Source organism: Polyodon spathula, chromosome 44 (genome assembly GCF_017654505.1).
Source record: "Polyodon spathula isolate WHYD16114869_AA chromosome 44, ASM1765450v1, whole genome shotgun sequence".
Taxonomy (NCBI): domain Eukaryota; kingdom Metazoa; phylum Chordata; class Actinopteri; order Acipenseriformes; family Polyodontidae; genus Polyodon; species Polyodon spathula.
The window spans coordinates 2,026,599-2,053,220 of NC_054577.1; the positions used below are offsets into that span (position 1 = coordinate 2,026,599).

The 26,622-nt window shown below is 50.3% G+C and overlaps 2 protein-coding genes across 2 annotated transcripts; one reads left to right on the forward strand and one right to left on the reverse strand.

Moving 5' to 3' along the window:
- Positions 1–1,846: 1,846 nt before the first annotated feature.
- LOC121305660 (glypican-6-like) lies at positions 1,847–7,949 on the reverse strand. The gene is made up of 11 exons (XM_041237354.1): positions 7,610–7,949; positions 6,093–6,251; positions 4,709–4,843; positions 4,228–4,403; positions 3,829–3,909; positions 3,555–3,720; positions 3,138–3,268; positions 2,913–3,053; positions 2,668–2,804; positions 2,254–2,433; positions 1,847–2,075 (listed from the first exon to the last, which is right to left on the reverse strand). Exons 1-11 carry the CDS (start codon positions 7,794–7,796, stop codon positions 1,847–1,849), a joined length of 1,722 nt encoding a protein of 573 aa, XP_041093288.1. The 5' UTR covers positions 7,797–7,949.
- A 1,015-nt stretch (positions 7,950–8,964) lies between these two features.
- Positions 8,965–26,545, forward strand: LOC121305661 (cohesin subunit SA-1-like; the record flags this gene model as incomplete). Its single annotated transcript, XM_041237355.1, is given in 33 exon segments — positions 8,965–8,991; positions 12,646–12,801; positions 13,032–13,128; positions 13,323–13,399; positions 13,558–13,762; positions 13,915–14,066; positions 14,727–14,800; positions 15,131–15,254; positions 15,550–15,648; positions 15,726–15,805; positions 16,194–16,301; positions 17,197–17,287; positions 17,466–17,595; positions 17,759–17,862; positions 18,091–18,183; positions 18,665–18,754; positions 19,044–19,244; positions 20,298–20,365; positions 20,748–20,835; positions 21,423–21,503; positions 21,834–21,926; positions 22,614–22,782; positions 23,256–23,401; positions 23,708–23,809; positions 24,071–24,219; positions 24,347–24,460; positions 24,655–24,699; positions 24,702–24,856; positions 25,232–25,385; positions 25,600–25,686; positions 25,866–25,956; positions 26,070–26,138; positions 26,321–26,545. Coding segments are annotated over 33 exon segments (3,531 nt in total), but the record flags the coding sequence as incomplete, so codon positions are not given.
- Between the last annotated feature and the right edge of the window lie 77 nt (positions 26,546–26,622).

Sequence of the window (26,622 nt, forward strand, 5' to 3'; positions counted from 1 at the left end):
GCTATTTGAGAAACAGGTCGTCGTCCCCCTCCCAAAAAAAAATAAAAAGGCTGCAGCTGCGTTAGGCAGCCAGCAGGCGCCGCTGTGTGCTTGGCAAGGGTCCCTGGTCAGAGAAAGCTAGATTTGTGGCACCCGGTGGCAATTTTGTGCCAAGGTAAAAATCTCAATCAAATACATACAAGCTGCAGTTTCAACATTCAGCCCTTAGATGGCAGTGTGTGCCAAGTACAAATCTCACAGTACATTTTCAGCAATGAAAAAAAAAAAAAAGTGTTTGGTGTCACTCAACCTGTGCGGATCGATATTGTTGCTTCTCGATTGCACTCAATAAATTAAAAACAAAAAGTAAAAAAAAAAAAAAAAAAAAAAGTTTATGCCTCCAGCAAAAAAACCCAAACAATAGAAAAGTATACATACAGGGAACAATAATGCAGATAATTATAACACTAAATCATACAACTTGTGCTTTTTTATTAAAAAAAAAAAATTAAAAAAAATCTGGAATGTGCAATAACTCACGACGCCACAATGTGGCAGTATAAGAACCCCCCCTCCCAATGTTGAGAGAACCTAAGGGTTTAAAAATCAATTATCTCGACTCTGACTGGCATTGCTGATGTTTTAAATGCGCACCAGTAATAATTTAATAAACCCTAGAAGGGGTGCTGTCGGCAGATTTGTTTTCTATACCGGTTCCAGTCCCTCTGCCCAGCGAAAAAGAAATTTAAAAATAAAATAAAGATCAACTAAAATGCGAGGTAAGAACATGAATTTTAGTTTCAAAACAAGGGGGCAACAGAACAGAGCCACTGTGAAGTGATTTTGACTGCCCCCCCCCTCCCCCTCCCCCTCTTTTTGGTTAAGATGAGTCATTCAGAGAGGTTCTGACAACTCCTTTATTTTGAGCATTTCTAAGGCTCTCCTTCAGTTCTCGCTGGCTGCCCCCGCAAACCAGTGCAACCACAGGCTAGATCTGACACATAGCCGAGAGAGGGAGAGAGCGCCATCTAGTGATCGGCCAGTTTGGAGCAAGTTTTCCATCATGATTTCGTGGCAGTGCACTAGCTGTGCACTAGATGGCGGTGATGTGTTAAAGAAGAGACTTTTGGCTGATCTAGCCCCTGCACGTGCAGAATGAATGCAGAGGAGAAACTTTTAGTATTTGTTTTGTTTTAAAAAACTGTTGCTTTAGGTTCAGGAGCAGCGGTTTGATAGCTGGTTCCGGGAGACCTAGTTTGAGGTTTGCTGTATCAAACCCTCCCCGAGTCTCCCCTGGTGTGCCGCGCAGCGTCCTGAAACCTTGTCTCCTGAAACCAAGCTCCAATAGTCAAAGTAGCTCCGTGTTCCCTCGGCTTCAGAAAAATAAACTTGTCAAAGCATTTACAAAACGAGACCCCTGGTCAGACTGGAGGAACAACGGGGTACAAAACTTGTTCCAGTAACACCACTACCCCCCCCCCCCCCTCCCCTTTCCAAAACTGTCATTTAAAATCCCACCCCTCCCCCCAAAATAAAAACTGCCCCTCCCTTCCAGAATCCGTTTTCACTGTCATTTAAAATCCCACCCTAATACCCTTCCCCCAATATAAAAACTGACCCCCTCCCCCGTAAGCTGGGTGAAACTAAAGCAAAATACACGTGTAGAAAATGAATTCAACCTTCATCCTTGTATTATCCACTTCATAAAAAACACTGAAGACCAAAGGGTCTTATTATTGTTACTATTATTATTATTAAGCTCACAGTATGAATGCATTTGAAGCCTGGACTGGTTCAAACTGCTTTGCAATGGGTGGGGGGGGTCTGGCAGTTGAAGGCAGCTGGGCTGGCCGGGTGCAGTGCTGTCTTACCGCCAGTAGAGGGCAGTGAGCGCCAGCAGCAGCACCAGCAGCAGGGGTGGTATGGATTGCAGCGCTGGGGCGCTGGACGACGCTCGGTCCCCCTGGTTCTGGTGCTGGTTCGGTCGGGTCCACTTGGCTCTGTCCCGGCCGCGGGGGGGCTTGCCCTGGCCCGGCCCGGCCCGAGAGTTGGGGTTCTGGTTGTACAGATTGGGTCCGGAGGCTGGCCAGTCCTCACTGTAGCGCTCCCCTAAACCAGAGCCACTGCGCTCACCTGGGGGGGGGGGGGGGGGGGGGGGGGGGGGGGGGGGGGGGGGGGCAGGGGGGGGGGGGGGGGGGGGGGGGTGGGTGTGTGTGTCTCTGTGTGGTGTGTGTCTCAGGGTGTACCTGTGGTCTCAGTGTGTCCCTGTGTCACTCACTGCTGTCCTGGAAGTCTGCGTCGCTGCCGCTCTGCGCATGTCTCAGCCGGGTGGTGGCAGTGCGGAGCTGCAGGATCTGCTGTCTGGTCTTGCTGTCGGGCCGGGCGATGTCCACCTCCACCTCGGGGTTATTGATCTGATTCACCAGCCCCTCCCCCGTCACCCCCGGCAGATACCTGAGACAGGGGCAAGAGAGACACAGACATGGGGGCAAGGCACATGTTTCCACCTTTTCCCTATCCCATCCACTCCCCCCTCCCCGACCCCCCTGCCCCCCGATACCCCTGCCCAGGCCCCTGCCCAAAAAAAGAACGTTTCCAGCAGAGCGACCAGGTCTAATCCACTCGAGGACCCGATTAGGGGAGAGAGAGAGACTCTCTCTCTCTCTCTCTCTCTCTCTCTCTCCTCACCTGCCCCTGCCCTGCCCGTTCCAGCAGCGCTCCTGGTTGCTCAGGTCCTCGCTGAGTCTCTCGTCGTTGCAGAGCGTGTCGGGGAGCGTCGCCCAGAACCTGCGCATCGCCTTCAGCTTGTCCTTCAGATCCGTGGCCTGGGGGGGTGGTGGGGACCCCAAAACACAAAACAGCGTCAACACCCCAAAAAACACCCCCCAGTACTAACCTGTGTCTTCTCCCTCGTCCCTCTCTCCCAGTCTCACCAGTCTGTCCAGGTTGGTCCGGGCCGCGGTGGTGGGTCTCTCCTCGGGGGTGTAGGTTCTGAAGCGACGCTTCGTCTCGTCTCTCGGGGATCGTTTGGAGCGGCCCGGTGCCGGCCGCGGGCTGCCACACCCCTGGAACACCTGGGGGGGGGGTCAGAGTTCAGAGATCAGAGCCGCAATTCACCCCCTCCCGCTGCCCTCCCAGTGCTCCCAGTCCGCTCCCACCTTGGTGCTGGTCTGCACGCTGTTCTCCTGCAGGTACATGATGGCCTCAGAAATCTTCACTCCGATGGAGTCTGTCGCCAGCTCCATGTTGAAGGGGCCGTGCAGCTTCTCAGTGACCTGCAGCAGGGAGTCTGCCGGGGGGACAGAGGAGAGGAGTGAGGTGGGGAGAGGAGATAGAGGGGGAGAAGAGAAGAGAGGGGAGGAAAAACAGGCAGGAGAGTGGAGGGGAGAGGGGGAGGAAAACACAAATCATGATCCATCTACTTATCAGCACAGGGATATAAACACTTCAGGAGGCTGGGAATGTAGATCAACCAGGGGGGCACACAGCGGGGTACACATCCCTTCCCCCCTTCTTTTTTACCCCACCCCTTAACCATCCCCCCTAAAGGGGCAAGGCGTGGGGCTTCCACTCACCAATGAAGCTGTTCCACTCTGTGTCCAGGTCCGCCTGATTGGCCAGGCAGCCCTTCATCACGTTGCGGCAGAAGGAGTGGCAGGGCTTGAGGGAGGGCAGGCCCCGGCACAGGGGGCAGTAGGACAGCCTCATGAGTGCGCGCTTACACTCTGGAGTGGGGTTCAGCTGAGTGGGGAGGAGAGACACACTGATCAGGAACTGGAGCTAAACTGAGCAGAACACAAACACTGACCAAATGACAACAGACAGCAACAACAACAGCGACAGCAGTACCTTGGCAGTGCGCCCCACAAGGTCTCTCCCTGTCGCCAGACCCTGAACCAGCGCCCGAGCTGCAATGAACGCACGAGAAACCTGGACAGAGAGAGAGAGAGAGAGAGAGGGGGGGGAGAGAGAGAGTTTCAGTTTCTGTTGGATTCAGTTCCATTGCTCTGCTACAAGTTGTTACAGGTACAGCCCTATTCTGGGATATTGTGTGTGTGTGTGTGTGTGTGTGTGTGTGTGTGTGTATGGAAACAGAAAATTAAAACTAAACTGTTTATATATACTGTAAATTTAGCAACAGTAACTTGGTAAAAATTATTTCACAATCGCGTCTGCAATATAGAATTACGTTTTCAGCGCCCTAGTGCCCCTCAATCAAGCGTACCCATTAGTAACCCCCCCCCTCACCTGGAGGCGGAGTCTGCGCGGCACGTCCCCGAAGGGGCGGAGCTGCTCCGAGTGCTTGCTGACACACTCCAGGTACTCCTCACTGAACTGGTACTGCGGGTTCACCAGAGTAAACATGCGCTCCAACAGGCGAGCCCAGAACTCAGACAGGACATCGTCCAGACTCACACTGCCCCCTGGAGGAGAGAGACAGAGCTAACATAATATACACTGATCATCATCCAGACTCACACTGCCCCCTGGAGGAGAGAGACAGAGCTAACATAATATACACTGATCATCATCCAGACTCACACTGCCCCCTGGAGGAGAGAGACAGAGCTAACATAATATACACTGAACATCATCCAGACTCACACTGCCCCCTGGAGGAGAGAGACAGAGCTAACATAATATACACTGAACATCATCCAGACTCACACTGCCCCCTGCAGGAGAGAGATGGACACACACACACACACACACACACACACACACTGACCCGTGTAGTAGCTCCGCAGCTCCGTGTACAGCTCCTGGAACACGCGTGAGTTCTGCATGTAGAGACGCCCGTATGTCTTCGTGAACATCTGATTCATCGACTTCTCAGCGACATCAATGAGCTCGCGGAAGAACTCTGAGGGGGACAGGAGGAGGAGGAGGAGTCACACTTTCTGAATAAAATACATTGCAATTGAGCAGAGCAAGGCATTCACCAGCAGGGTCAATTCTCTCTATTCAACCAGAATGGAAATCGGAATTGATTTTAATAAGGAATCCAAATTCACCCCCAACCCTGTTCTCTAACTCCTCCCCCTCTCTAGCCCCTCCCTCTCTCTCTGTCCGGTTTGTTATGTCTACAACTCCTCCCCCTCCCTAGCCCCTCCCCTCTTCCTCACTGTCCAGTTTGCAGTGTATCTAACTCCTCCCCCTCCCTATCTAGCTCCTCCCCCTCTCTCTAGCCCCTCCCCTCCTCACTGTCCAGTTTGCAGTGTATCTAAGCTCCTCCCCCTCCCACCGTCCAGTTTGCAGTGTATCTAGCTCCTCCCCCTCTCTCTAGCTCCTCCCCTCCTCAGCTCAGTGTATCTAGCTCCTCCCCCTCTCTCTGGCCCCTCCCCTCCTCACCGTCCAGTTTGCAGTGTATCTAACTCCTCCCCCTCTCTCTAGCTCCTCCCCTCCTCACTGTCCAGTTTGCAGTGTATCTAGCTCCTCCCCCTCCCTCTAGCCCCTCCCCTCTTCCTCACTGTCCAGTTTGCAGTGTATCTAACTCCTCCCCCTCCCTATCTAGCTCCTCCCCCTCTCTCTAGCCCCTCCCCTCCTCACCGTCCAGTTTGCAGTGTATCTAACTCCTCCCCCTCCCCAGCCCCGCCCCTCTTCCTCACTGTCCAGTTTGCAGTGTATCTAACTCCTCCCCCTCCCTCTCTAGCTCCTCCCCCTCCCTAGCCCCTCCCCTCTTCCTCACTGTCCAGTTTGCAGTGTATCTAACTCCTCCCCCTCCCTCTCTAGCTCCTCCCCCTCTCTCTAGCCCCTCCCCTCCTCACTGTCCAGTTTGCAGTGTATCTAGCTCCTCCCCCTCTCTCTAGCTCCTCCCCTCCTCACCGTCCAGTTTGCAGTGTATCTAGCTTCTCCCCCTCTCTCTAGCTCCTCCCCTCCTCACTGTCCAGTTTGCAGTGTATCTAACTCCTCCCCCTCTCTAGCCCCTCCCCTCCCCGTCCAGTTTGCAGTGTATCTAACTCCTCCCCCTCCCTCTCTAGCTCCTCCCCCTCCTCACTGTCCAGTTTGCAGTGTATCTAGCTCCTCCCCCTCTCTATCTAGCTCCTCCCCTCCTCACTGTCCAGTTTGCAGTGTATCTAGCTCCTCCCCCTCTCCCTAGCCCCCCTCCTCACCGTCCAGTTTGCGGTGTCTCTGTGTGAAGGTCGTCAGGAGGTACTGGCTGGACTGGTCCACGGCGTTGCGGAAGTCAGCCTCACTCTGGCGCAACAGCGCCTCCTCCATGTCACTGGAGCAGCACGTGTAGTCCTGGGGGCAGGTCCGCAGGTGCTCTCCTGCCAATCAGAAAGCAGAGAGGGGAGGCACCGGCCAATCAGAGAGCCGCAAGGTGAGACTGCCAGTATTCTCTTAAAACTATAACACAAGTGCCACCCCGTGCCTCTCGCTCTTAACCACGGACATGTCTTTCTAAGCCATGTTAAATATTACCCTTTAAATAAATAAATGAATATTAAAGTGAAGAGAGACACACAGAGGAGAGGGACAGGCTGTTCTCCAGACTCTTGAACTGTGCAAGACTCCCATTGCATAGCAGTTTCATCCCTTCCTGGTTTCAAAGCCCCTTCGACTCAGAGCAGGAGGAGGTCAGAGTTCACACGTCACATCTAGAGCGCAGAAGTTTTAGGTCGGGGTTGAAAGGTCACGAGCAGAACAGGGGAGAGAAATTTAGACTCGAGTTAAAATTGCATACAGTTAAAATGGGCTAAGGAGAAAGTAATTGACTTTTGAATTGTATTAACCTTCCAAGAAAAACCTTTTCCTGGAACACTTCGTTATATTTAGTGATTTGTTCAACGGCCAGCCCCGTTGAGGGTGATATTGTTTACCTTTGTTCCACTTTTTTTTTTTATTACGATATACAGACGGGCGATTAAAACAAAACTCTGTGCATTTCTCTTGAAGACGGGAGCCGGGCGTAACGGGGTGACCCCTTTAAGACGGCGGTTGATTATCCGCTGCAAACCGCGCCGCGGCTCCGCCGAGTCCCGCATTCACAGCCACCGAGCAACGACTGAGTACCGAGATAATGGAAAGACCGATTACCGAAACAAAGGCTTTTCAAACACACTGCCTACACAAGCAATGCAGGCTATAGATTATTCTTATTATTAATAATAATGCATTGTTACATCTCATGACACACATACAGACTGACTTTGTATTTTATTCGTATCATGTGTACAGATAAGTATTAATAATAATAATAATAATAATAATAATAATAATTGCATTGAGGGCACACCCTAATCCTGCCGGCTTCAGCATCGGCAGAGCATCGCAGTGTGATCCAGAAATAAATGAATATATAATAAATGAATATATAATAAGACTGCTTTAATAAAATCACAGGACGGTGGGAAGCGCCCTTGTGCAAGCATTGCAAGCGACTCCGGGGGGGGGGGGGGGGGGGGGGGGGGGGGGGGTCGGATTTCTGCACAAAAACCAACGGATTTGCAAGAACCCGAAGAACAATAACGAGGCATAACAAATAAGACAAAGTCGCATTGCTAATAACAACAATAAATAGAATGACAGCCCTATGGGCTAAAGATAAGATGTAGCGCCGCTTTTCTTTGTTACAAACCCCAGTGCTACAAACTAACCCCCCCGCAGCCCCCTGCGCTTGACTTGCCAGATATTTGAGTCTGTGGCGCCGTGTCCAGGCTCAAACCTTTCCCCCCGTAGGTTTGCCGCACCTCGCTGCAGCTCCGGCTCCGCGGGTCGCCCCGGACAGACGCGCAAAGAAAACAGAGGATGAAGGGAACCGAGGAGAGGAAAGATCTCCGTGTGGGAGGAGAGGCGGCGAGGAGGCGCTCCATCGCAGCCAGAGACCGGCCCGGGACAATGCAGCTCGCTTGCTCTCTTTTGGTGGGGTGCAGACTGGGTTAGCTGTGGTGTTTTAATTAAAAGGCACGCAGAGCACGCCGCCTCGTCCCGGGTTGTGTGCAGGGTCGCCCGATCTGTGCGAGACATCAAAAGGACTTGCAAAAAAAAAAAAAAAAAAAAAAAAAAAAAAGAAGCCAAAAAACGGCCCAACCACCCCCTGTAAAGGCCTTTTTTTACGCGTCAAATGCCACGTTAGCGAAATGGTCTATATCGCGTTATTCAATTTGTCTATAGCGTTAGAATGCGCCTTGCAGCCTGGAGATCTGAGATTCCAGCCCAGACCCGTAATAATAATAATAATAATAATAATAATATTAATAATAATAGCTGGGCATTATGTGACAAACCTTCATAAAAAATATTGGTATAGTGGAAGTGAAGTAGTATTGCATAATAGCGATAATAGGAACATATAATGTAATACCTTTCTAATAAAGCACGTTTCAGTACAGGCTGCATTCTAGTCTGCCTGGGATTGTATAATTGCTGAATATTGCATATCAGCGACACAGCGAACACGATTTTGTATAATAATTTAAAATGTGATGTATAGTTGTGTAGCACCGGCGAGGGGGAGAGAAGGACAGAGGAGAGGAGGGGGAGAGGATGGGGGAGAGAAGGACAGAGGAGAGGAGGAGGAGAGGAGGACAGGGGGAGGAGAGAGGAGGAGGAGAGACAGAGGGGAGGAGAGGAGGAGGAGGGAGGACAGGGGGGAGGAGGACAGAGGGGAGGAGAGGAGGAGGAGAGGAGGAGGAGGGGGAGGAGGGGGAGAGGAGGACAGAGGGGAGGAGAGGAGGAGGAGAGGAGGACAGAGGAGAGAGGAGAAACAGGAGAGGGAGGAGGGGAGGAGGAGAGGAGGAGAGGGGAGGGAGAAGAGGGGGGTGAGGAGGGAGGAGGAGGCTTTGGAGGGGGAGGAGAGCTCAGAGGAGAGAGGGGACAGGGGGAGGAGGGGGGAGAGGCTGGGAGGAGGGGACCAGAGGAGAGGAGGAGGGCGGAGGAGAGGGGGAGGAGAGCAGGAGGAGGGGAGGAGAGGAGGAGAGAGGAGGCGAGGGTGGGGGGGAGGAGGGGGAGAGGAGGAGAGGGGAGAGAGAGAGAGAGAGGAGGAGGAGAGGAGGACCGGGGAAGAGAGGGGGACAGCGGAGGGCTTAGAGGAGGGGGGGGGGACGAGGAGGACAGAGCGATCTTTAGGGGGAGGGGCCGGGGGACTCGAGAGCGACCGAGGAGGAGGGGGGGAGGAGAGGAGGGGGCAGATGAGGACGAGGGGGGACCCGAGGGGAGGATGCGGGGGAGGAGAGGCGGAGGACAGCGGGGAAGATGAGGGGGAGGAGGGAGGGGGAGAGGAGGACAGAGGGGAGGAGAGGAGGAGGAGAGAGAGAGGGAGGGAGAGGCCGGTCATTATCCCCTGCGTGTCTGGACAGAGTCTGCCGCAGTTTGGCGCGCTTGCCCGCAGGAGGCGCCCATGTTCACGGTTTTCGGTTTGAATTAACGATCCTCGGTTAACCATTTGAGTCCTGGCTGGAACTTGGAGATCCCGCCTTATCGTAGCGCCGTGCGTTAATACTATCGCTGTCTCAAATATAGCAGGCAGTGAGGACAATAGGTGTGCAGTCGGTACGGGAACACACCCAGGGCAGTAACACATGCTGTTGGTCCCAGCAGTGTATAAATACATTTCCATCGTCGCCGCGTTGTCGTGTCTAGTCAGTAAGTGAAGTGCAGTTCTTGAGCTCGACGAAGACAATTCAGCGCTGACACGGTTAAAGAATGTTCAAAATTCAAATCTCCCGCGTCTCTGACAGGCGCGATTCCCGCCAGAAAGTTCACCGCAGCTTAGTTATGTTATCAAACACCGTCTTCATTCACACGGAGAGGGATTCGTATTATTAATAACAAAAAAACAAATGTACGCCTGGCAGTGCGGTTACTGTAGTAGAGCTGAGAAAACAAAACGCGATTGCTTTTTGTGTGAAAAACTCGCTGTGATTACCTACATACAGCGTATTTGCACTCAAGAAACAAACTAAAAAAACAATTTCCACCCTTATTTATTTATGTATTTAAGGGGATAGTTTCTTTTTTTTTTAAACTCGCTGTGATTACCTACATACAGCGTATTTTCACTCAACCCCCCAAAACCCCCCAAAACCCCCCAAAAAACAAACAATTTCCAGCCCTTAATTGATTGATTTATTTATTAGTAGTCATTTAGGGGTTGGTTTGTACTGGTCCCCCCAAGAAAAACTCGCTGTGATTACCCCCAGCGTGCTTTTTCATGTAAAAAACCCCCCCAAACAAAAAACAAACAATTTCCAGCCCTTTATTTATTGATTGATTTGATGGAGTTATGTATTTATTATTCTATTTATTTTCACTCAATTAGTCGGTTTGGATTGAAAGGGGGATTAGTTTTTTTTTTCGTAAAGGTCGCCTGGGATTATCTACATACAAGCGTTATTTTTCGGGCACTCAAATAACCCACCCCCCCAAACCCCCCAAAAACCCAATGCAAATAAAACCAATAGACTCTTACAATTCCCACTCATTTATTTATTAGATTATTGGGGGTATTTTAATTTTTTATTTTAAGGGAGGTCGGGTTTTTATTTAGTTTTTTTTTCCACCCTTTTTTGTTTTTGGTAAAAACGGTCGCTGTGATTATCGACATACAGCGTAGTTTCACTCAACCCCCCCCCCCCAAACCCCCCAAAAACTACCAAACAATTTCCTAGCCCTTAAAATATTTATTATTTATTATGTGGGTTTTATAAGGGAGTCCCCCCCCCCCCCCGGTTTTTTTTTCGTTTTTTTTTTAAAACTCGCCTGTGATTTGATCTACATTACAGCGTATTTTCACCTTGCAAACACCCCCTGTTCAAACCCAATAAACCCCCCAAAAAACCCCCCAAAAAAAACAAAATAAACCAACAATTTCCAGGCCCTTATTTATTATTTATTTATTGTATTTATTTATTTATTTTAAGGGAGTCGGGTTTTTTTTTTTTTCTTTTTTTTTTAAAACTCCTGTGATTATCTACATACAGCGTATTTCACTCATTGAACCCCCACCCCCCCCCAAAATGTACCCCCGAAAAACCAAACAATTTCCAGCCCATTTATTTATTTATTTATTTATTTATTTATTTATTTTCACTGGGAGTCGGGTTTTTTTTTTTTTTTTTTTTTTAAAACTCGCTGTGATATCTAAATACAGCGTATTTTCACTCAACCACCCCCCCCAAAAACCCCCCAAACCCCCAAAAAACAAACAATTCCCAGCCATTATGTTATTAATTTTATGATTTATTTGTTTATTTAAGGGAGTCGGGTTTTATTGTATTTATTTGTATTTATTTATTTTCTTAACGGTCAGAAAAACCCGAATCTCGCACGGGGCGGGGCTCGCGAGGAGTTCCCGCCTTTTCCTTGCGCGCGAGACGCTTTCCTGCGCTCGGTGGGGTTTTTTTTTTTAATTTTTTGAGCGGGAATGTCGAAAGAATAACGAATTAATATTAAAATATACGTAACTTCACTAATAATAGAATAATAATAATAATACAGTCCATATTTGACACAAAACTACCCGGGCTTACATTACACAGGTGGGTACAAGTAAAAACCGGTCGAAATATTGAAATAAAGTGATTTATACGGTACGAGTTTTAAAAAATAACATTTTACCGATAAAACGACCGTAACAAATTGCCCTTGAGAAGCTGAAATTCATATTTTAGTTTCTTTAAAATATTTAATAAGCCGGTAAAAATGTGTTTATATTGTTAGAATTAAAATTTAGTGGGTTTTTTTTTGGCGGTGTTGTGTTTGGTATGTAAAGCAACGTGTGTTTGGAGTCTGGTTGGTAGAATTGTCATAAAATAATGGATTAAAAAAAAGATGTTATCGCTTATGACACAAAATTAACTTAATATTCGTTAATTTGATTTAGCTGTTGTATAAATTTGCTATTTCAGGTTTCTCACTGCATCTTATTCGTGTGATTCTGTATGACACACGCATCCACAGTGTCTAGAATTCACATCCTAGCCTTGTATTTCACTGTATTTAATGCATCTGCATTGTGTTATATGCTGTTTGTATTGAATGTGCTCTGCCCTGTATTTCACTGTATTTAATGCATTATGCATTGATCCTCACTATCTTGTAAAGCGCTTTGTGATGGTGGGCCACTATGAGAGGCGCTGTAGAAAATAAAGATTGATTGATTTGCTTCATCAGACTCACACAGATCTGTTTGTGTTTCTTGCAGTCGGGCAATGCTTCTTGTACCCAGACAGAGGAGGAGGAGCTCCCAGCTCAGCAGCCCCGCCCTCTCCCAGAGGGACCAGTCCGAACCTTCGGAAGACGAGACCCCTCGAACCAGAGCTGGCGTGAGGGGCCCGTCCTCGCAGCGCGGCAGTCCCGCCCGCCCACGCAGGGACCAGTCGGAATCGGCACGTCTGGCGGCTGACGACGCTTTTGACAGGTGAGCGGTACTCGGGCCGTTTTTTTTTTTTTTTATGGTTCTGTTTTTAACTCGCTTCGTTGTCAAAATTACAACACCGCTGTCTGTCACTCAGCGAGGACTGGGAGGACCACTCCGAATCGGGCAGCGATTTCCAGCTGCCAGTCTCGCGGAAATCCAGGAAGAGGAGGGCTGCAGAGACCCCGAGACAGACACCTGTGAGTCTAGCCGCAAATACCCTTCAAATTATACCTCAGATTATACCAGCAAGTATTTACAATCTCTCTCTCTCTCTCTCTCTCTCTCTCTCTCTCTCTCTCTCTCTCTCTCAGTCCTCCAAACGCCCTCGTGAAGGGGCTGCGGAGGTCACCAGGGCTCCTCCCAGGTCAGGCGTCTCCGCGGCAACCAGACAGGGCAGGTCAGAGGTGACGGCGAGAGATCTGTTTGATGCGGTGAAGACCGGCAAGAGCGCAATGCTGGTGAGGAACCACCAGGGGTCAGTGCAGGACAGGGCTGGATTAAGAAACTTGAACGTTTTGCGGCCGTCTCATCGTTACAAACCATTGTTTTTAAATGAAAAAGCAAGCGTGGCGTAGCTTTCAAATCTGATATTTTTTTTGCACAGTCACATTCCAGCGCACTAAAAAAAATGAGACTTTGTGAGAAATGTAGCCTCTTTAAGAGATGACATCACTGCCTCCTCTTGCAGTCCGTGGTTGATGATTGGCTGGACAGCTACAAGCAGGACCGGGAGGCGGGGCTTCTGCAGCTCTTCAACTTCATTGTGCTGTGCAGCGGGTGCAGAGGTGAGAGAGCACAGGGGCTTTTAATAAACACACACACTATTGAAAAGCGATAAAGCGAATCTCAGCAACGTGAACACATTCAGTGAAGACAATTGCAGTATTTCAGATCTACTGGTTTTTTTTGTAAATGGAGTAATCTTTTCTGATTTTTTTTCTCCTCTCACTCCTCTCCCCTCCCCTCCCCTCTCCTGTAGGTGTGGTGTCTCTCGAGATGCTGCAGAACCTGCAGTACGCTCAAATAATCAGCCAGCTGACACGGGAGTTTGACGAGGTGAGCTCACAAAGCAGTAATGAACTGGAAATACAAAATCCAGTCGTCGTCGCCGCCCCCCCCCCCCACTGGTAAAAGGAGGTGTTTGTGGTGGAGGCACATTCACCTGATTTATATTATTGTTATTGCTTGTCTCGCCGTGTCTCTCGTGGTGGCAGGACTCCTCGGAGTACCCCCTCTCGCGGGGCGGGGTGCAGTGGAGGAGGTTCAGCGACAGTTTCTGTGAGCTGGTGAGTGCTCTGGTGCGGCGCGGTCAGTACAGCGTCGTCTTCGATGAGTTTCTCATGGACTCCACCATCTCCCTGCTCACAGGCCTGTCTGACTCGCAGGTCAGGGCCTTCCGACACACCAGCACACTGGCAGGTGAGGGGAGGGGAGGGGAGGGGAGAGGAGCTAACTAGCTCACTGCGTCCCATTGTGTGCGCTTGGTAGACATCTGTCTGAGAGTGTGTGTCTCAGTGTGTGTGTTACATTGTCTTAGTGAGTGTGTCTCAGTGAGTGTGTGCGTTTTGCAGCTATGAAGCTCATGACCGCTCTGGTAGACGTGTCTCTGGGTCTGGCCTCTCGGATGGAGACGAATCAGCGGCAGTATGAATCTGAGTGCAGCAAGGAGCTGAGCAAGAGAGCCAGCGAGAGACTGGAGGAGCTGAGAGAGAAGAGGAGGGAGGTGAGGAATTAATCAGAGAGGCAGGCTAGCCCCTCACACAGCCCCAACACACACTCTCCTACCCCTCACAAACCCCTAACCCTGCCCCTCACACACACACACACCCTAACCCTACCCCTCACACACCCCCCCTAACACTGACCCTCACACACACTCTTCTACCTTCCAGTAAGAAATCAATCCGGGAGGCAGGCTGCTCCTCACACAGCTTTAACAACACAGAGTTTCAGTGTTTTTGTGCTGTGATAAAGGGGTAGTACAAACTCTCAGAATCCTACCCAGTGTAATGCTTGTCCCTTTCTGTCTCTCACTGTCTCCCTCTGTGTGTGTGTGTGTGTCTCTCCGTAGTGTCTCAGTCTGTGTGGGTCACTCTCTCTATCACCCCATCATGTGTGTGTGTGTCTCTCTTTGGATGGGCACATTACGAACTAGCAGGGAAAAGACAGGAGAGTCTCTTCAGGGAGCACACACACCCATGTGTGTGGGGTGAGGGTGAGTCGCCGCTGCGACAGGGTGTGCTCCATAACACACAAGAGAGAGGGTGGGGGATATGTGGGGGAAAGGAACATGGCACGAGGAGAGTAGACGACACCAGGTGGAGGAGGGACACACTCATAGAAGTCCTCCGTCGTGGTGTGTCAGGCCTCCCTGTGTGAGTAGCTTCAGGAGCAGCAGGAAGAGATCGAGAGCATGATGAACGCTGTCTTCAAGGGGGTGTTTGTGCACCGATACCGGTGAGAGCCAGCGAGGGGACTGGGAGGGAGCTGAGTGGGGAAAGGAGGCAGTGGGGTTGTAGTGCAGTGTGTGTATAGTGGTGTCTATAGCACAGTGTGTGTGTGTTTTCTATCTCTGAGTGTGTAGAGCAGTGTGTGTGTAGCGCAGGGAGTGTGTAGAGCAGGGAGTGTGTAGCACAGGGAGTGTGTAGCACAGGGAGTGTGTAGCACAGGGAGTGTGTAGTGCAGGGAGTATGTAGAGCAGTGTGTGTGTAGAGCAGTGTGTGTGTAGTGCAGTGTGTGTGTAGCGCAGGGAGTGTGTAGCACAGTGTGTCTCGCCCCGTGTCTCAGGGATTCAGTAGCTGAGATCCGAGGCACCTGTATGCAGGAGATGGGCGTGTGGATGAGGAAGCACACAGAGAGTTTCCTCAATGATGGCTACCTCAAATACCTGGGCTGGACTCTGCATGACAAGGTACCGGCACAGCGCGGCACACACCTGCACCCACCCCCCTACAGGCATTACCAGAGACCTGATCTGAGTGTCTGTCTCTGTGTCTCTCTCGCTCTCTCTCTCTACATGGTAAACACAATCACAGCTATGAATTTTCACTTCTCTCCTCCAAACTTGTATCACTGTTGCAGACCTTGGGGATTGCCTTGGTGCAAAATCCTGAGTCACGTAAACATTTGATAAAGATATATTTATTTATTTATATGTTTTTTGTATTATGCATTTTTTTGTTTACCTCCCCATCCCTCTCTCACAGCAAGGCAGCGTGCGTCTCAAGTGTCTGAAAGCCCTGCAGGGTCTGTACAGCGACAAGGAGAACACACCCAAACTGGAGCTCTTCACCAACCGCTTCAAGGTGAGCTGGCCTGCCTGCCTGCCTGCCTGCCTGCCTGGCTGTGTGTGTGTCTGACCCCCCCCTGTCTCTCCCTGCAGGAGCGGATCCTGTGTATGGTGCTGGATAAGGATTCTGATGTCTCAGTGGAGGCTGTGCGCTTGCTGGTCCTCATTCAGCAGTGAGTGCTGTGTCTGTGTCTCTCTCTCTCTCTGCTCCCTCCCTGTAGGTCTCAGTCTCTCCCTGTCTCCCTCCTCTCTGAGGTGAGCTGTAGGTCTCAGTCTCTCCCTGTCTCCCTTCTCTCTGAGGTGAGCTGTAGGTCTCAGTCTCTCCCTGTCTCTCCTCTCTGAGGTGAGCTGTAGGTCTCAGTCTCTCCCTGTCTCCCTTCTCTCTGAGGTGAGCTGTAGGTCTCAGTCTCTCCCTGTCTCCCTCCTCTCTGAGGTGAGCTGTAGGTCTCAGTCTCTCCCTGTCTCCCTCCTCTCTGAGGTGAGCTGTAGGTCTCAGTCTCTCCCTGTCTCTCCTCTCTGAGGTGAGCTGTAGGTCACAGTCTCTCCCTGTCTCTCCCGCAGGAATGCTGAGGAGGTTCTGAGTGCTGAGGACTGTATGAGGGTTTACCCGCTGGTGTACGCATCACACCGGGGCGTGGCCAGAGCCGCGGGGCAGTTCGTGTACAACAAGTGAGTGAGTGTATGTGTGTATCTCAGAATTGAGTTGGTTAGTTTGGTTTTGATGGAAGTGTTTTGATCCTCAGTGTGTGTGTGTGTGTGTGTGTGTGTGTGTGTGTGTGTATCACTGTTACTCACTGTGTGTACTCAGTGTTGTGTGTGTTTTGTCTCCGCTGGTTCTCACTGTACTAGTGTAGTATCACTTTGTACCATGTCACTCTGTGTGTGTTGTATCAATGTCCCTAGTGTATCACCGTGTATTTTACTGGTGTTTTTTTTTTTTCCGTTTTGATGGACCCGTATAAGCACACAGTGTTGTGTTGTGGTGATCCCTGTGTCACTGTACTCACGTGTTCGTAGTAGTGTGGGTCTTATCACTGTTACTCACTGTGTGTGTGTGTGTGTGTCTGTATCACTGTTACTCACTGTGTGTGTGTCAGTATCACTGTTACTCACTGTGTATGTGTGTGTGTGTCACTGTTACTCACTGTGTGTGTCCCTGTGTATCACTGTTACTCACTGTGTGTGTGTGTATCACTGTTACTCACTGAGTATGTGTGTGTGTGTCCCCCTGTGTATCACTGTTACTCACTGTGTGTGTGTGTATCACTGTTACTCACTGTGTATGTGTGTGTGTGTGTCCCTGTGTATCACTGTTACTCACTGTGTGTGTGTGTATCACTGTTACTCACTGTGTATGTGTGTGTGTGTCTCCCTGTGTATCACTGTTACTCACTGTGTGTGTCCCTGTGTATCACTGTTACTCACTGTGTGTGTGTGTATCACTGTTACTCACTGTGTATGTGTGTGTGTGTGTCCCTGTGTATCACTGTTACTCACTGTGTGTGTGTGTGTGTGTGTCCCTGTGTATCACTGTTACTCACTGTGTGTGTGTCTGTCGTTGTAGGCTGCTGTCGGAGGGGGAGCTGCAGAAGGGGCTGGGCCCCCCCAGGACTGCCGTCATCAGACTGCTGGTCTCCTTCTACATAGAGAGTGATGTGAGCGGCTCTGTTTTACAGTGCTCCTCTCTTAACCCCTCCCTCTTTGAGTGTCTGTCTCCCCTCTCCCTCTCTAGCTGCATGAGCACTCTGCGTGCCTGCTAGACAGTCTGTGGGGCTGTGAGGGAGGGAGTGTGTGTGTCTCTGACCCCCTCATCTCTCTTTTCTTTCTCTCTAGCTGCATGAGCACGCTGCGTACCTTGTAGACAGTCTGTGGGACAGCGCAGGTACTCTGCTCAGGGACTGGGAGCGGATCACAGAGCTGCTGTTGGAGGGAGCCGGGGGGGAGGGGAAGGAGGAGGAGGAAGGTGAGTCTTCGTCTCCACTTGTCTGTCTGTCTACTTATATACACACCAAGGCATCTCCATCTGTCTGTCTGGCTGTCTGTAAACAATTAAATAACGGACGTCAAACCTTTTTCTTACCGTTCCCCCTCTCCATTCTCTTTCTCTCTTCTCTCCCCCTCCTCAGGGTTCAGTGATAGGGAGGAGAGCGCTCTGATTGAGATCCTGGTGTGCACCATGAGACAGGCTGCAGAGGTGCACCCGCCTGTAGGGAGAACCAGCGTGAAGAGGGTGAGAGGAGGGAGAGGGTTACAGGGGGGAGGGAGTGGGAGAAAGAGGAGAGGGAGGAGGGGAGGGTTATTATAGTGTATTTAAAATCTGTAAGAAGCTTACAAGCAGTGTCATGCCTTCCAGTGTGAACCCCTCGCGAAGGGGGTGTGTTGGTGTCCTTATTGCTTTTGTATTGATTTGATGGTCATTGGTGTTGGTATAGTAACAGGCCCTTGTGTGTCCCCTCAGGTCCTGAGTGCGAAAGACAAGAAGACTCGGCTTCAGGACCGCACCAGGCTGACTGAGCACTTCATTGTGGTGCTGCCCCAGCTACTAGCCAAGGCAGGGACCCTCCTCTCAGAGTGTAGCAGGGATCCTCCTCTCAGTGCAGTACAGCAGGGATCTTCCTCTCAGTGCAGTGTAACACCCACTGTATTAAACAGAAGTTACAGGCATTCCTTCATTTGTGATGTATTGCACTCTACTGTATAGATATCTATTAATATATACTGTACTGTACTGTATTGCATTGCTGTGCTCCCCTCACAGAACTGTACTGTATTGCATTGCTGTGCTCCCCTCACAGTACTGTACTGTATTGCATTGCTGTGCTCCCCTCACAGAACTGTACTGTATTGCATTGCTGTGCTCCCCTCACAGAACTGTACTGTATTGCATTGCTGTGCTCCCCTCACAGTACTGTACTGTATTGCATTGCTGTGCTCCCCTCACAGTACTGTACTGTATTGCATTGCTGTGCTCCCCTCACAGTACTGTAATGTACTGTATTGTATTGATATGTAGTGCTCTCTGCTCCCCTCAGTACTCTGCTGATGTAGAGAAGGTGTCTAACCTGCTGCAGGCTCCACATTACTTCAACCTGGAGATATACTACACTGGCCGACTAGAGAAGGTAAAACTGCCTCCCTGCCCCTACTAATTACCCCCCCCCACTGACTGACGGTTTTGGTGTCTGCGGCTCTGCTCTCTCTCTCCTCTCTTACCTCTCTCTCTTCTCTTACCTCTCTCTCCTCTCTTACCTCTCCTCTTCTCCCTCGATTTAGTCCAATTCAGTGTGATACTTTTGAATTGAATTGAATTTGTTTTTAAATAATTTTTTAAAAGTACAATTTTAAGTAAACATTTTATCCTCTCCTCTCCCTCTCTCTCTCTCTCTCTCTCTCTCTCTCTCCCTCTCCCAGTACCTGGAGCTGCTGTTGACCCAGGTGAGCGAGGTGTGTGTGAAGCACACGCATGTTGACGTGTTGGAGGCGTGCTCTCGCGTGTTCTCGGCGCTGAGCAGCGAGGAGCTGCCCTTTGCAGGCCGTGTCGACATCTCCTTGAGCCGACTGCTGGAGGGACTGCAGGAGAGACTCAGTCAGGACCTGGAAGAGCTGCTGCAGGTACCAGAGACACAGCCCAGGACAGAGCAATGCACAGAGACACAGACCAGGACAGAGCAATACACAGAGACACAGACCAGGACAGAGCAATGCACAGAGACACAGACCAGGACAGAGCAATACACAGAGACACAGACCAGGACAGAGCAATACACAGAGACACAGACCAGGACAGAGCAATACACAGAGACACAGACCAGGACAGAGCAATACACAGAGACACAGACCAGGACAGAGCAATACACAGAGACACAAACCAGGACAGAGCAATACACAGAGACACAGACCAGGACAGAGCAATACACAGAGACACAGACCAGGACAGAGCAATACACAGAGACACAGACCAGGACAGAGCAATACACAGAGACACAGACCAGGACAGAGCAATACACAGAGACACAGACCAGGACAGAGCAATACACAGAGACACAGACCAGGACAGAGCAATACGCAGAGACACAAACCAGGACAGAGCAATACGCAGAGACACAGACCAGGACAGAGCAATACGCAGAGACACAGACCAGGACAGAGCAATACACAGAGACACAGACCAGGACAGAGCAATACACAGAGACACAGACCAGGACAGAGCAATACACAGAGACACAGGCCAGGACAGGACAGAGCAATACACAGAGACACAGCCCAGGACAGAGCAATACCCAGAGACACAGACCAGGACAGAGCAATACACAGAGACACAGCCCAGGACAGAGCAATACACAGAGACACAGACCAGGACAGAGCTATACCCAGAGACACAGGCCAGGACAGGACAGAGCAATACCCAGAGACACAGGACAAGACAGAGCAATACCCAGAGACACAGGCCAGGACAGGACAGAGCAATACACAGAGACACAGACCAGGACAGTACAATACAATGCAATATAATACAGACAGACACAGATCAGTACAATACACAGAGACACAGCTCAACACAATACAACACAATGCACAGCTCCAATATGGTACAACTGTAACGCGGTAAAGCCATAACACAGTGCAATATGGCTTACCCTGTCCTCTCCCTCCTCCTCTCTCCAGGGAAACCTGGACGAAGACGATGTGTACAACACAGCCGCCACCCTGAAGAGAATCGCTGCCTTCCACAAGTGAGAGGGGCCGTCCGCACAGCGCTGTGTGTGAGAGATACAGATCTAGATCGATACACACTGTGTGTGAGAGACAGAGATGGAGAGTCAGATACAGATCTAGATCGATATACACTGTGTGAGAGATGGAGAGTCAGATACAGATCTAGATCGATACACACTGTGTGTGAGAGATGGAGAGGGAGCTATAGATCTAGATCGATACACACTGTGAGAGAGGGAGATACAGATCTAGATCGATACACACTGAGAGAGGGAGATACAGATCTAGATCGATACACACTGTGAGATGGAGAGTCAGATACAGATCTAGATTGCTACACACTGTGTGTGATTTGAGAGAGACAGATAGAGTTCTTCACACAGTGTGTCTGTGTTTCAGTGCCAAGGACCTGACTCAGTGGGGTCTGTTTGAGCAGTGCTACAGGATCCTGAGCACGGGATTGGAGACCGGAGACATTCCTGAGGAGGTGAACAGAGAGAGAGAGAGAGAGACATTGACACACACAGATACAGAGAGAGAGAGGCAGGCACAGAGAGAGAGGCGCGCAGGCACAGAGAGGAGAGTGAACACTGTGAGTTAGACCACATAGAGACAGAGCTCCACTTCCTACTGCAGAGAGAGGAGACTGAGAGCACTGAGCCAGGACAGATAGAGCTCCACTCCCTACTGCACTGCCTCAAATACAAGCTTTTCAGGGTTACGTTCATTCCCAAATTCACGAGCAACATAAGTGACTTCACCCACCTCACAGAAACTGAAAATTTAAAATATTTTTAGGAGAGGTGGGGACAACATGTGGACTAGCTGCAGAATATGTGACTGCCTGCCACAGTCTATCAGAAAAAAAAATGAAAACTGAAAATACCTTTTTATTGTGTCTGTTTATACCTTTGTGACTGTATGCTTGTTTTTCTTTTTCATACATTGTAATTGCTTTGGCAATAAAGCTTGTTGAATTTGATTTAATTGAGAGACACTGACACACAGAGACAGACACACACGTGCGCGCGGTGGTTTCTGTGCGTCAGCGCTCTCGTGTTGCTTCTGTTTCAGATCATGGTGCCTGCGCTCAAGTGTGTCTACCTGCATGCGCTGTGGGAGCTAAGCAAGGCCAGCAACTCCCAACCCAGCCAGGTGAGAGGGGAGGGGAGAGAGAGAGGGAGGGAGGGAGGTGCTCTCAGGATGCATCAAAATCTGAGACAAAAACAAAAAAGAACGAAAGAACCAGTGAGTTCACAATTTTATTTTTTGATAATTTTTTTGTTTGATTTGCCCAGTTATTGTTTATTTCAGCCCGGCTCACCGGGATGAAGACGGACACAAACTGTCCTCCGAAACGAGCCGCCACAGTTCATATATATATATTTTTTTATCATTGTAAAGCCAGAATTTTGAATAGCTGGACAGACAGACGCTGTTTACATGGTTGTGGGATTGTGATGCGAGTTTCCCCATCCCCTGCAGGCTGAGCTCACCCAATTGAAGCTGCATGTGCAGAGTCTCAGTGCTGTGTGTCAGAGATGCCTGTCTGACCTGAAGGAGGGGGTGAGAGAGCAGGTGAGCACTGTGCGCATTATACTGTAGTGAACTGCACTGTGTGTATTGCACTGTACTGTGCATTCGGTGTGTTATACTGTATTGCACTGTACTGTGTGTATTGGAGGCTGTGTGGTCCAGTGGTTAAAGAGACAGGCTTGTAACCAGCAGGTCCCGGGTTCAAATTCCAGCTTAGCCACTGACTCACTGTGTGTGACCCTGAGCAAGTCCCTTAACCTCCTTGTGCTGCGTCTTTGGGGTGAGACGTTGTTGTAAGTGACTCTGCAGCTGATGCATAGCTCACACACCCTGGTCTCATATCTTGTAAAGTTCGTTGTGATGGTGGTCCACTATGAAAGGCGCTATATAAAAACAAAGATGATTATTATTGTACTGATTGTATTGTGCTCTGTGTATTGTATTGTGCTCTGTGTATTGCACTATACTGTATTGTGCTCAATGTATTGTATTGTGCTCTGTGTATTGCACTATACTGTACTGAGCTCTGTGTATTGTATTGTGCTTTGTGTATTGCACTATACTGCATTGTGCTCAGTGTATTGTATTGTGCTCTGTGTATTGCACTATACTGTATTGTGCTCAGTGTATTGTATTGTGCTCTGTGTATTGCGCTATACTGTACTGAGCTCTGTATTGTACTGTACGATTCCTGTCCTCATTCCGGTTCTCTCACGTGATCTCTGGCAGGCGTTCATGCTGCTGTGTGACCTGCTTGTGATCTGCAGCCCCGCGATGGTGCGAGGCGGCCGGGACTACTTGAAGCCGGTGGTGCTGCGCCCCTCGGTAGCCCTGCGCTCAGAGCTGACAGGCTTCGTGATTGACTTCGTGTTCGTGGAGCCGGGTGAGGGGGCTGCAGGTAGAGAGTAGAGCCAAGGGAGCAGGAGAGGGAACAGGGAGGGAGGCAAGACTCCTGGTGCAGTGCAGTGTCGCCCATTCCAGGTTTTACTAGGAGCTTGAGTACCCCACAATGGGCGTCTAGGCAATAAACTCAGGTGTGTGTCTTATTGTTAAACTCCTAGTGAAACCAGGAATGGGTCAAACTGCTGTGCAACGGGAGTCTTTCCATCCCTGGTGAGTGTGTGTGTGACAGTATCTCAGTGTCTCTCTAGGTGTGTCTATGAGAGTATGCAAGTCTCTTTCCTTCTGCTCTCCTCACCATCATTCTCACACTCTCCTCTCCCCCCTCTCCTCTCTCCTCACACTCCCTCACCACTCTCCTCTCTTCTCTCACACTGTCCTGTCACTCCCTCACCCCTCTTTCCCCCTCTCCTCTCCTCACATTCCCTCACCCCTCTTCCCCCCTTCTCTTCTCTCACACTCTTCTCTCAGGTGTAGATGAGGAGGATGGAGGCGACTCTCTCCAGCTATCCTTGCTTCATCGGCGCCGTGGTTTCCTGGCCGGGTTCTGCAAGCTCCTGGTGTACAACGTGCTGGAACTCGACGCAGCTGCGGACGTCTTCAAACACTTCCTCAAGGTGCGGGGGAAACTCGACCAGAGAGAGAACTAACAATACACAGCACAGAGAGAACTGCTAACAATACACACACAAACACACAGAGACCTGCCAACAATACACACACACATACAGAACTGCTAACAATACACACAGAGAACTGCTAATACTACACACATGGAGAACTGCCAACAGTACACACACACACACAGAACTGCTAACACACAGCACTGAGAGACCTACTAACTGCTCACAAACTAAACAGCACTCTGCACAGCACTGCTGAATGTACATTCAGTGACATCATCCATCTCCCCCCCCTTCCAGTTCTACAACGACTACGGTGACATCATCAAGGAGACTCTGAGCAGAGCGCGGCAGATTGACAAGATGCAGTGCGCCAAGACCCTGTGCCTGAGCCTGCAGCAAGTGAGAGAGAGAGAGTGAGATAGTGTGTCTGTGAGTGAGTGAGATAGTGAGAGTGTCTGAGTGAGTATGTGTCTGTGAGTGAGACAGTGAGCGAGATAGTGAGTGTCTGTGAGTGAGTGAGATAGTGTGAGTGTCTGAGCGAGTGCCTCTTCCCTGTAATGCTCCGATCTATCTATAACTCTCCCTCATCTCTTTCTCTCCTCCTTTCTTCCTCCCTCTGCTCGCTCCCCCTCTCCTCCTCTCTCTCTCCCTGTCTCTCAGTTATTCTCGGAGATGGTTCAGGAGACAGGGTTGGTGTGTCTCCGTTCTAGCCCTCTCTTCTCTAGGATTCGGGACCTCGCTCGCCGCCTCGCTCTCACCTTCGGCGTCGACCAGATCCGCATCCGGGAGCCTATGGTCACCCTGCACAAGTGAGCCGCCCACCTGTCTGTCTATCTGTCTGTCTGTCTGTCTGTCTGCTTTCCTGTCCTGTCTGAATTCATGGGGCAGGTGAGACTAGCCCTCTCCTCAACACTCCGGTCTCTGTGTCTGTTTCAGGGAGGGGATCCGGTTTGCTTTTCACGGGGAAGAGCAGCCCCCCCAAAACCTGCTGTTCCTGGAGGTGCTGAGCGAGTTCTCATCCAAACTGCTGCGGCAGGACAAGAGGGTGCTGTGAGTACAGAGACACACTGACATACACACTGAGATACACACAATACACTGCTGCACACACACTGAGACCAGACAAGAGGGTGCTGTAAGTACAGAGACACACTGACATACACACAATACGCTGCTGCACAAACTGCTGAGACCAGACAAGAGGGTACGATTTAACTTTTAAAATAACACCCACCCCCCCCCAGCGCTGATCACCTGGAGCGTGTGAGTGGCCCCCCCAGCGGGTGGGGTCAGGGCCCCCCCTCTGGTCCCCCCTGCGCATGTACCAGCGCTCCCTGCTGGCAGCAGACAGGAGTGACTGGGAGAGTGCGTCCGGAATGAGCAGAGCCACGCGCACCCCCCGCCAGGGAACACCCGCCAGAAAACGCAGGAGGAAGAGCACTCCCGGTAAGAGAGAGAACGCGGGGGGGGGTAGTGAACTCAACTCAGGCTCTTCTAGTTTCAGTAACACTGATGAAGGCACTAGAGCCCAAACGCTGCTCTGCTTGACTCAGTTTAGTTTCAGTAACGCTGATGAAGGCGCTAAAGCCCAAACGCTGGTCTGCTGGACTCAGTTTAGTTACAGTAACACTGGTGAAGGCACTAAAGCCCAAACGCTTGCTAGTTTTGAACTCGGTGACACAAATTTGCAATTAAAGACACACTCAGTAAACAGAAGAAACAGATACTTGTAATTGTGAATCTGCTGTGAAAACGTTTCTGTACTTCAATGCATTACAGCTTTACTGAATGTGTCTCCCCATCTCCACCTCTCTCTCTCAGGCTCCACCCCCAGCCCTGCCCAGGAGGCGGGGCAGAGGCGGGGCAGCAGTCTCCGTGGTAACCAGCTCACCTCCACACTGGTGCGCGGCGCCCAGAGACCGTTGCTAGAGGCGGGATCAGTGTCAGAGGGGTCAGAGGCAGACTTCATAGAGAGGTAGGGAGCATCAGCACTCGGTAAACAGCGATACGATCCACAGCTGTGGGCAGTTTTGCATCATCACCCTGTAGAGTGAACTCAAGTGCAGTGAAAGCTGCTGAATAATGTCAGGTTATCCTCTTGAATTACACACAGTTTCCCCCCAATCTGCTTAACAGAAAAAACTGACAGCAATGGAATAATGTGACATTTTGAAATCTTCCCTCCTCAGTCAGTCAGTGCGCAGTGAGAGGCAGGGAGTGAGACCCACCTCCCCCTCGCCGCCAGGCAGGCAGGAGCTCGGCTCACAGCTACAACAGTAAGTGTGTCTGTCTGTCTGTCTGATACATGCACCCTCTCTGTCTCTTATACTGTGTGTGTCTCAATACTGACTGTTCAGAGCTGTTTATTTGTCTATCTCACCTTTTACATGTATCTAGAGAACTGCCTTCTCTAATTATGATTCTCCCCTCTCCTCTCTCTCCCCTTCCCTCTCAGGCTGACTCTGGTCGAGGAGGATGAGGATCAGGATGAAGAGGAAGAGATCGAGGAGTTTGATAGCAGCGAGGAATCTGAGAGCAGCCCGCTGGTGAGGGAGTCTGTCTGTCTGTGCGTCTGCCTGTCTGTCTGGTGCAAAGTATCGCAGCAGCACTCGCTATGAACCAGAGCCTGCTTTTTATTTATTCCCTCCTCCTCTCTCAGCCCTCCACTCGGCAAGTCACTGGGGATCTGCTGCAGGACCTGTTTGACTCCACGATCCTGAACATCGAGGTGAGAGACACACTCACACAACACACACACACTGAGACTGCAAGGTGACACACTCACACACACACTGTCAGAGGATGAAAGAGACACAGACGGCGACCAGGAAGCAAAACCATTAAAAAAAAAAAAATGTATTGAATTTAAATGAACTATTTGAGAGTTTTTTGTTTGTTTTGTTCCTGCAGGGTGATCGATGAATTTAAGACAGACAGCAAGCGCTCTGTGATGGCACGTCCTGCAGCTCTCCTGACACTGCCTGTTCTTGAACCCGTGTTGTTCTGCGGGAGAGCGGAGTCGGTTCTGAGCGGGGGGGGGGGGGGGGTTTCCTGAGTTCCTGATCGTTCCACCTCCGGGTTTGAGGTTTTCTTTTTTGAGAAACATTTAGATATTTTGTCGGTTCAGTGGCAATCATTTCCACCCGAAGTCTTTCTCTGTGTCTTTCAAAAGGCTTCTAGTGGAAACGTTTGCCGTTGAATTTACACTGAAG

Coding starts and splice junctions, on each gene's coding strand:
- LOC121305660 (XM_041237354.1), bottom strand. CDS start 7,796: ATGGAGCGCCTCCTCGCCGCCTCTCCTCCCACACGGAGATCTTTCCTC. Junction 3,721..3,828: donor TTGTGGGGCGCACTGCCAAG/GTACTGCTGTCG, acceptor CTCCCCACTCAG/CTGAACCCCACTCCAGAGTG. Junction 2,805..2,912: donor GGACCAACCTGGACAGACTG/GTGAGACTGGGA, acceptor CCACCCCCCCAG/GCCACGGATCTGAAGGACAA.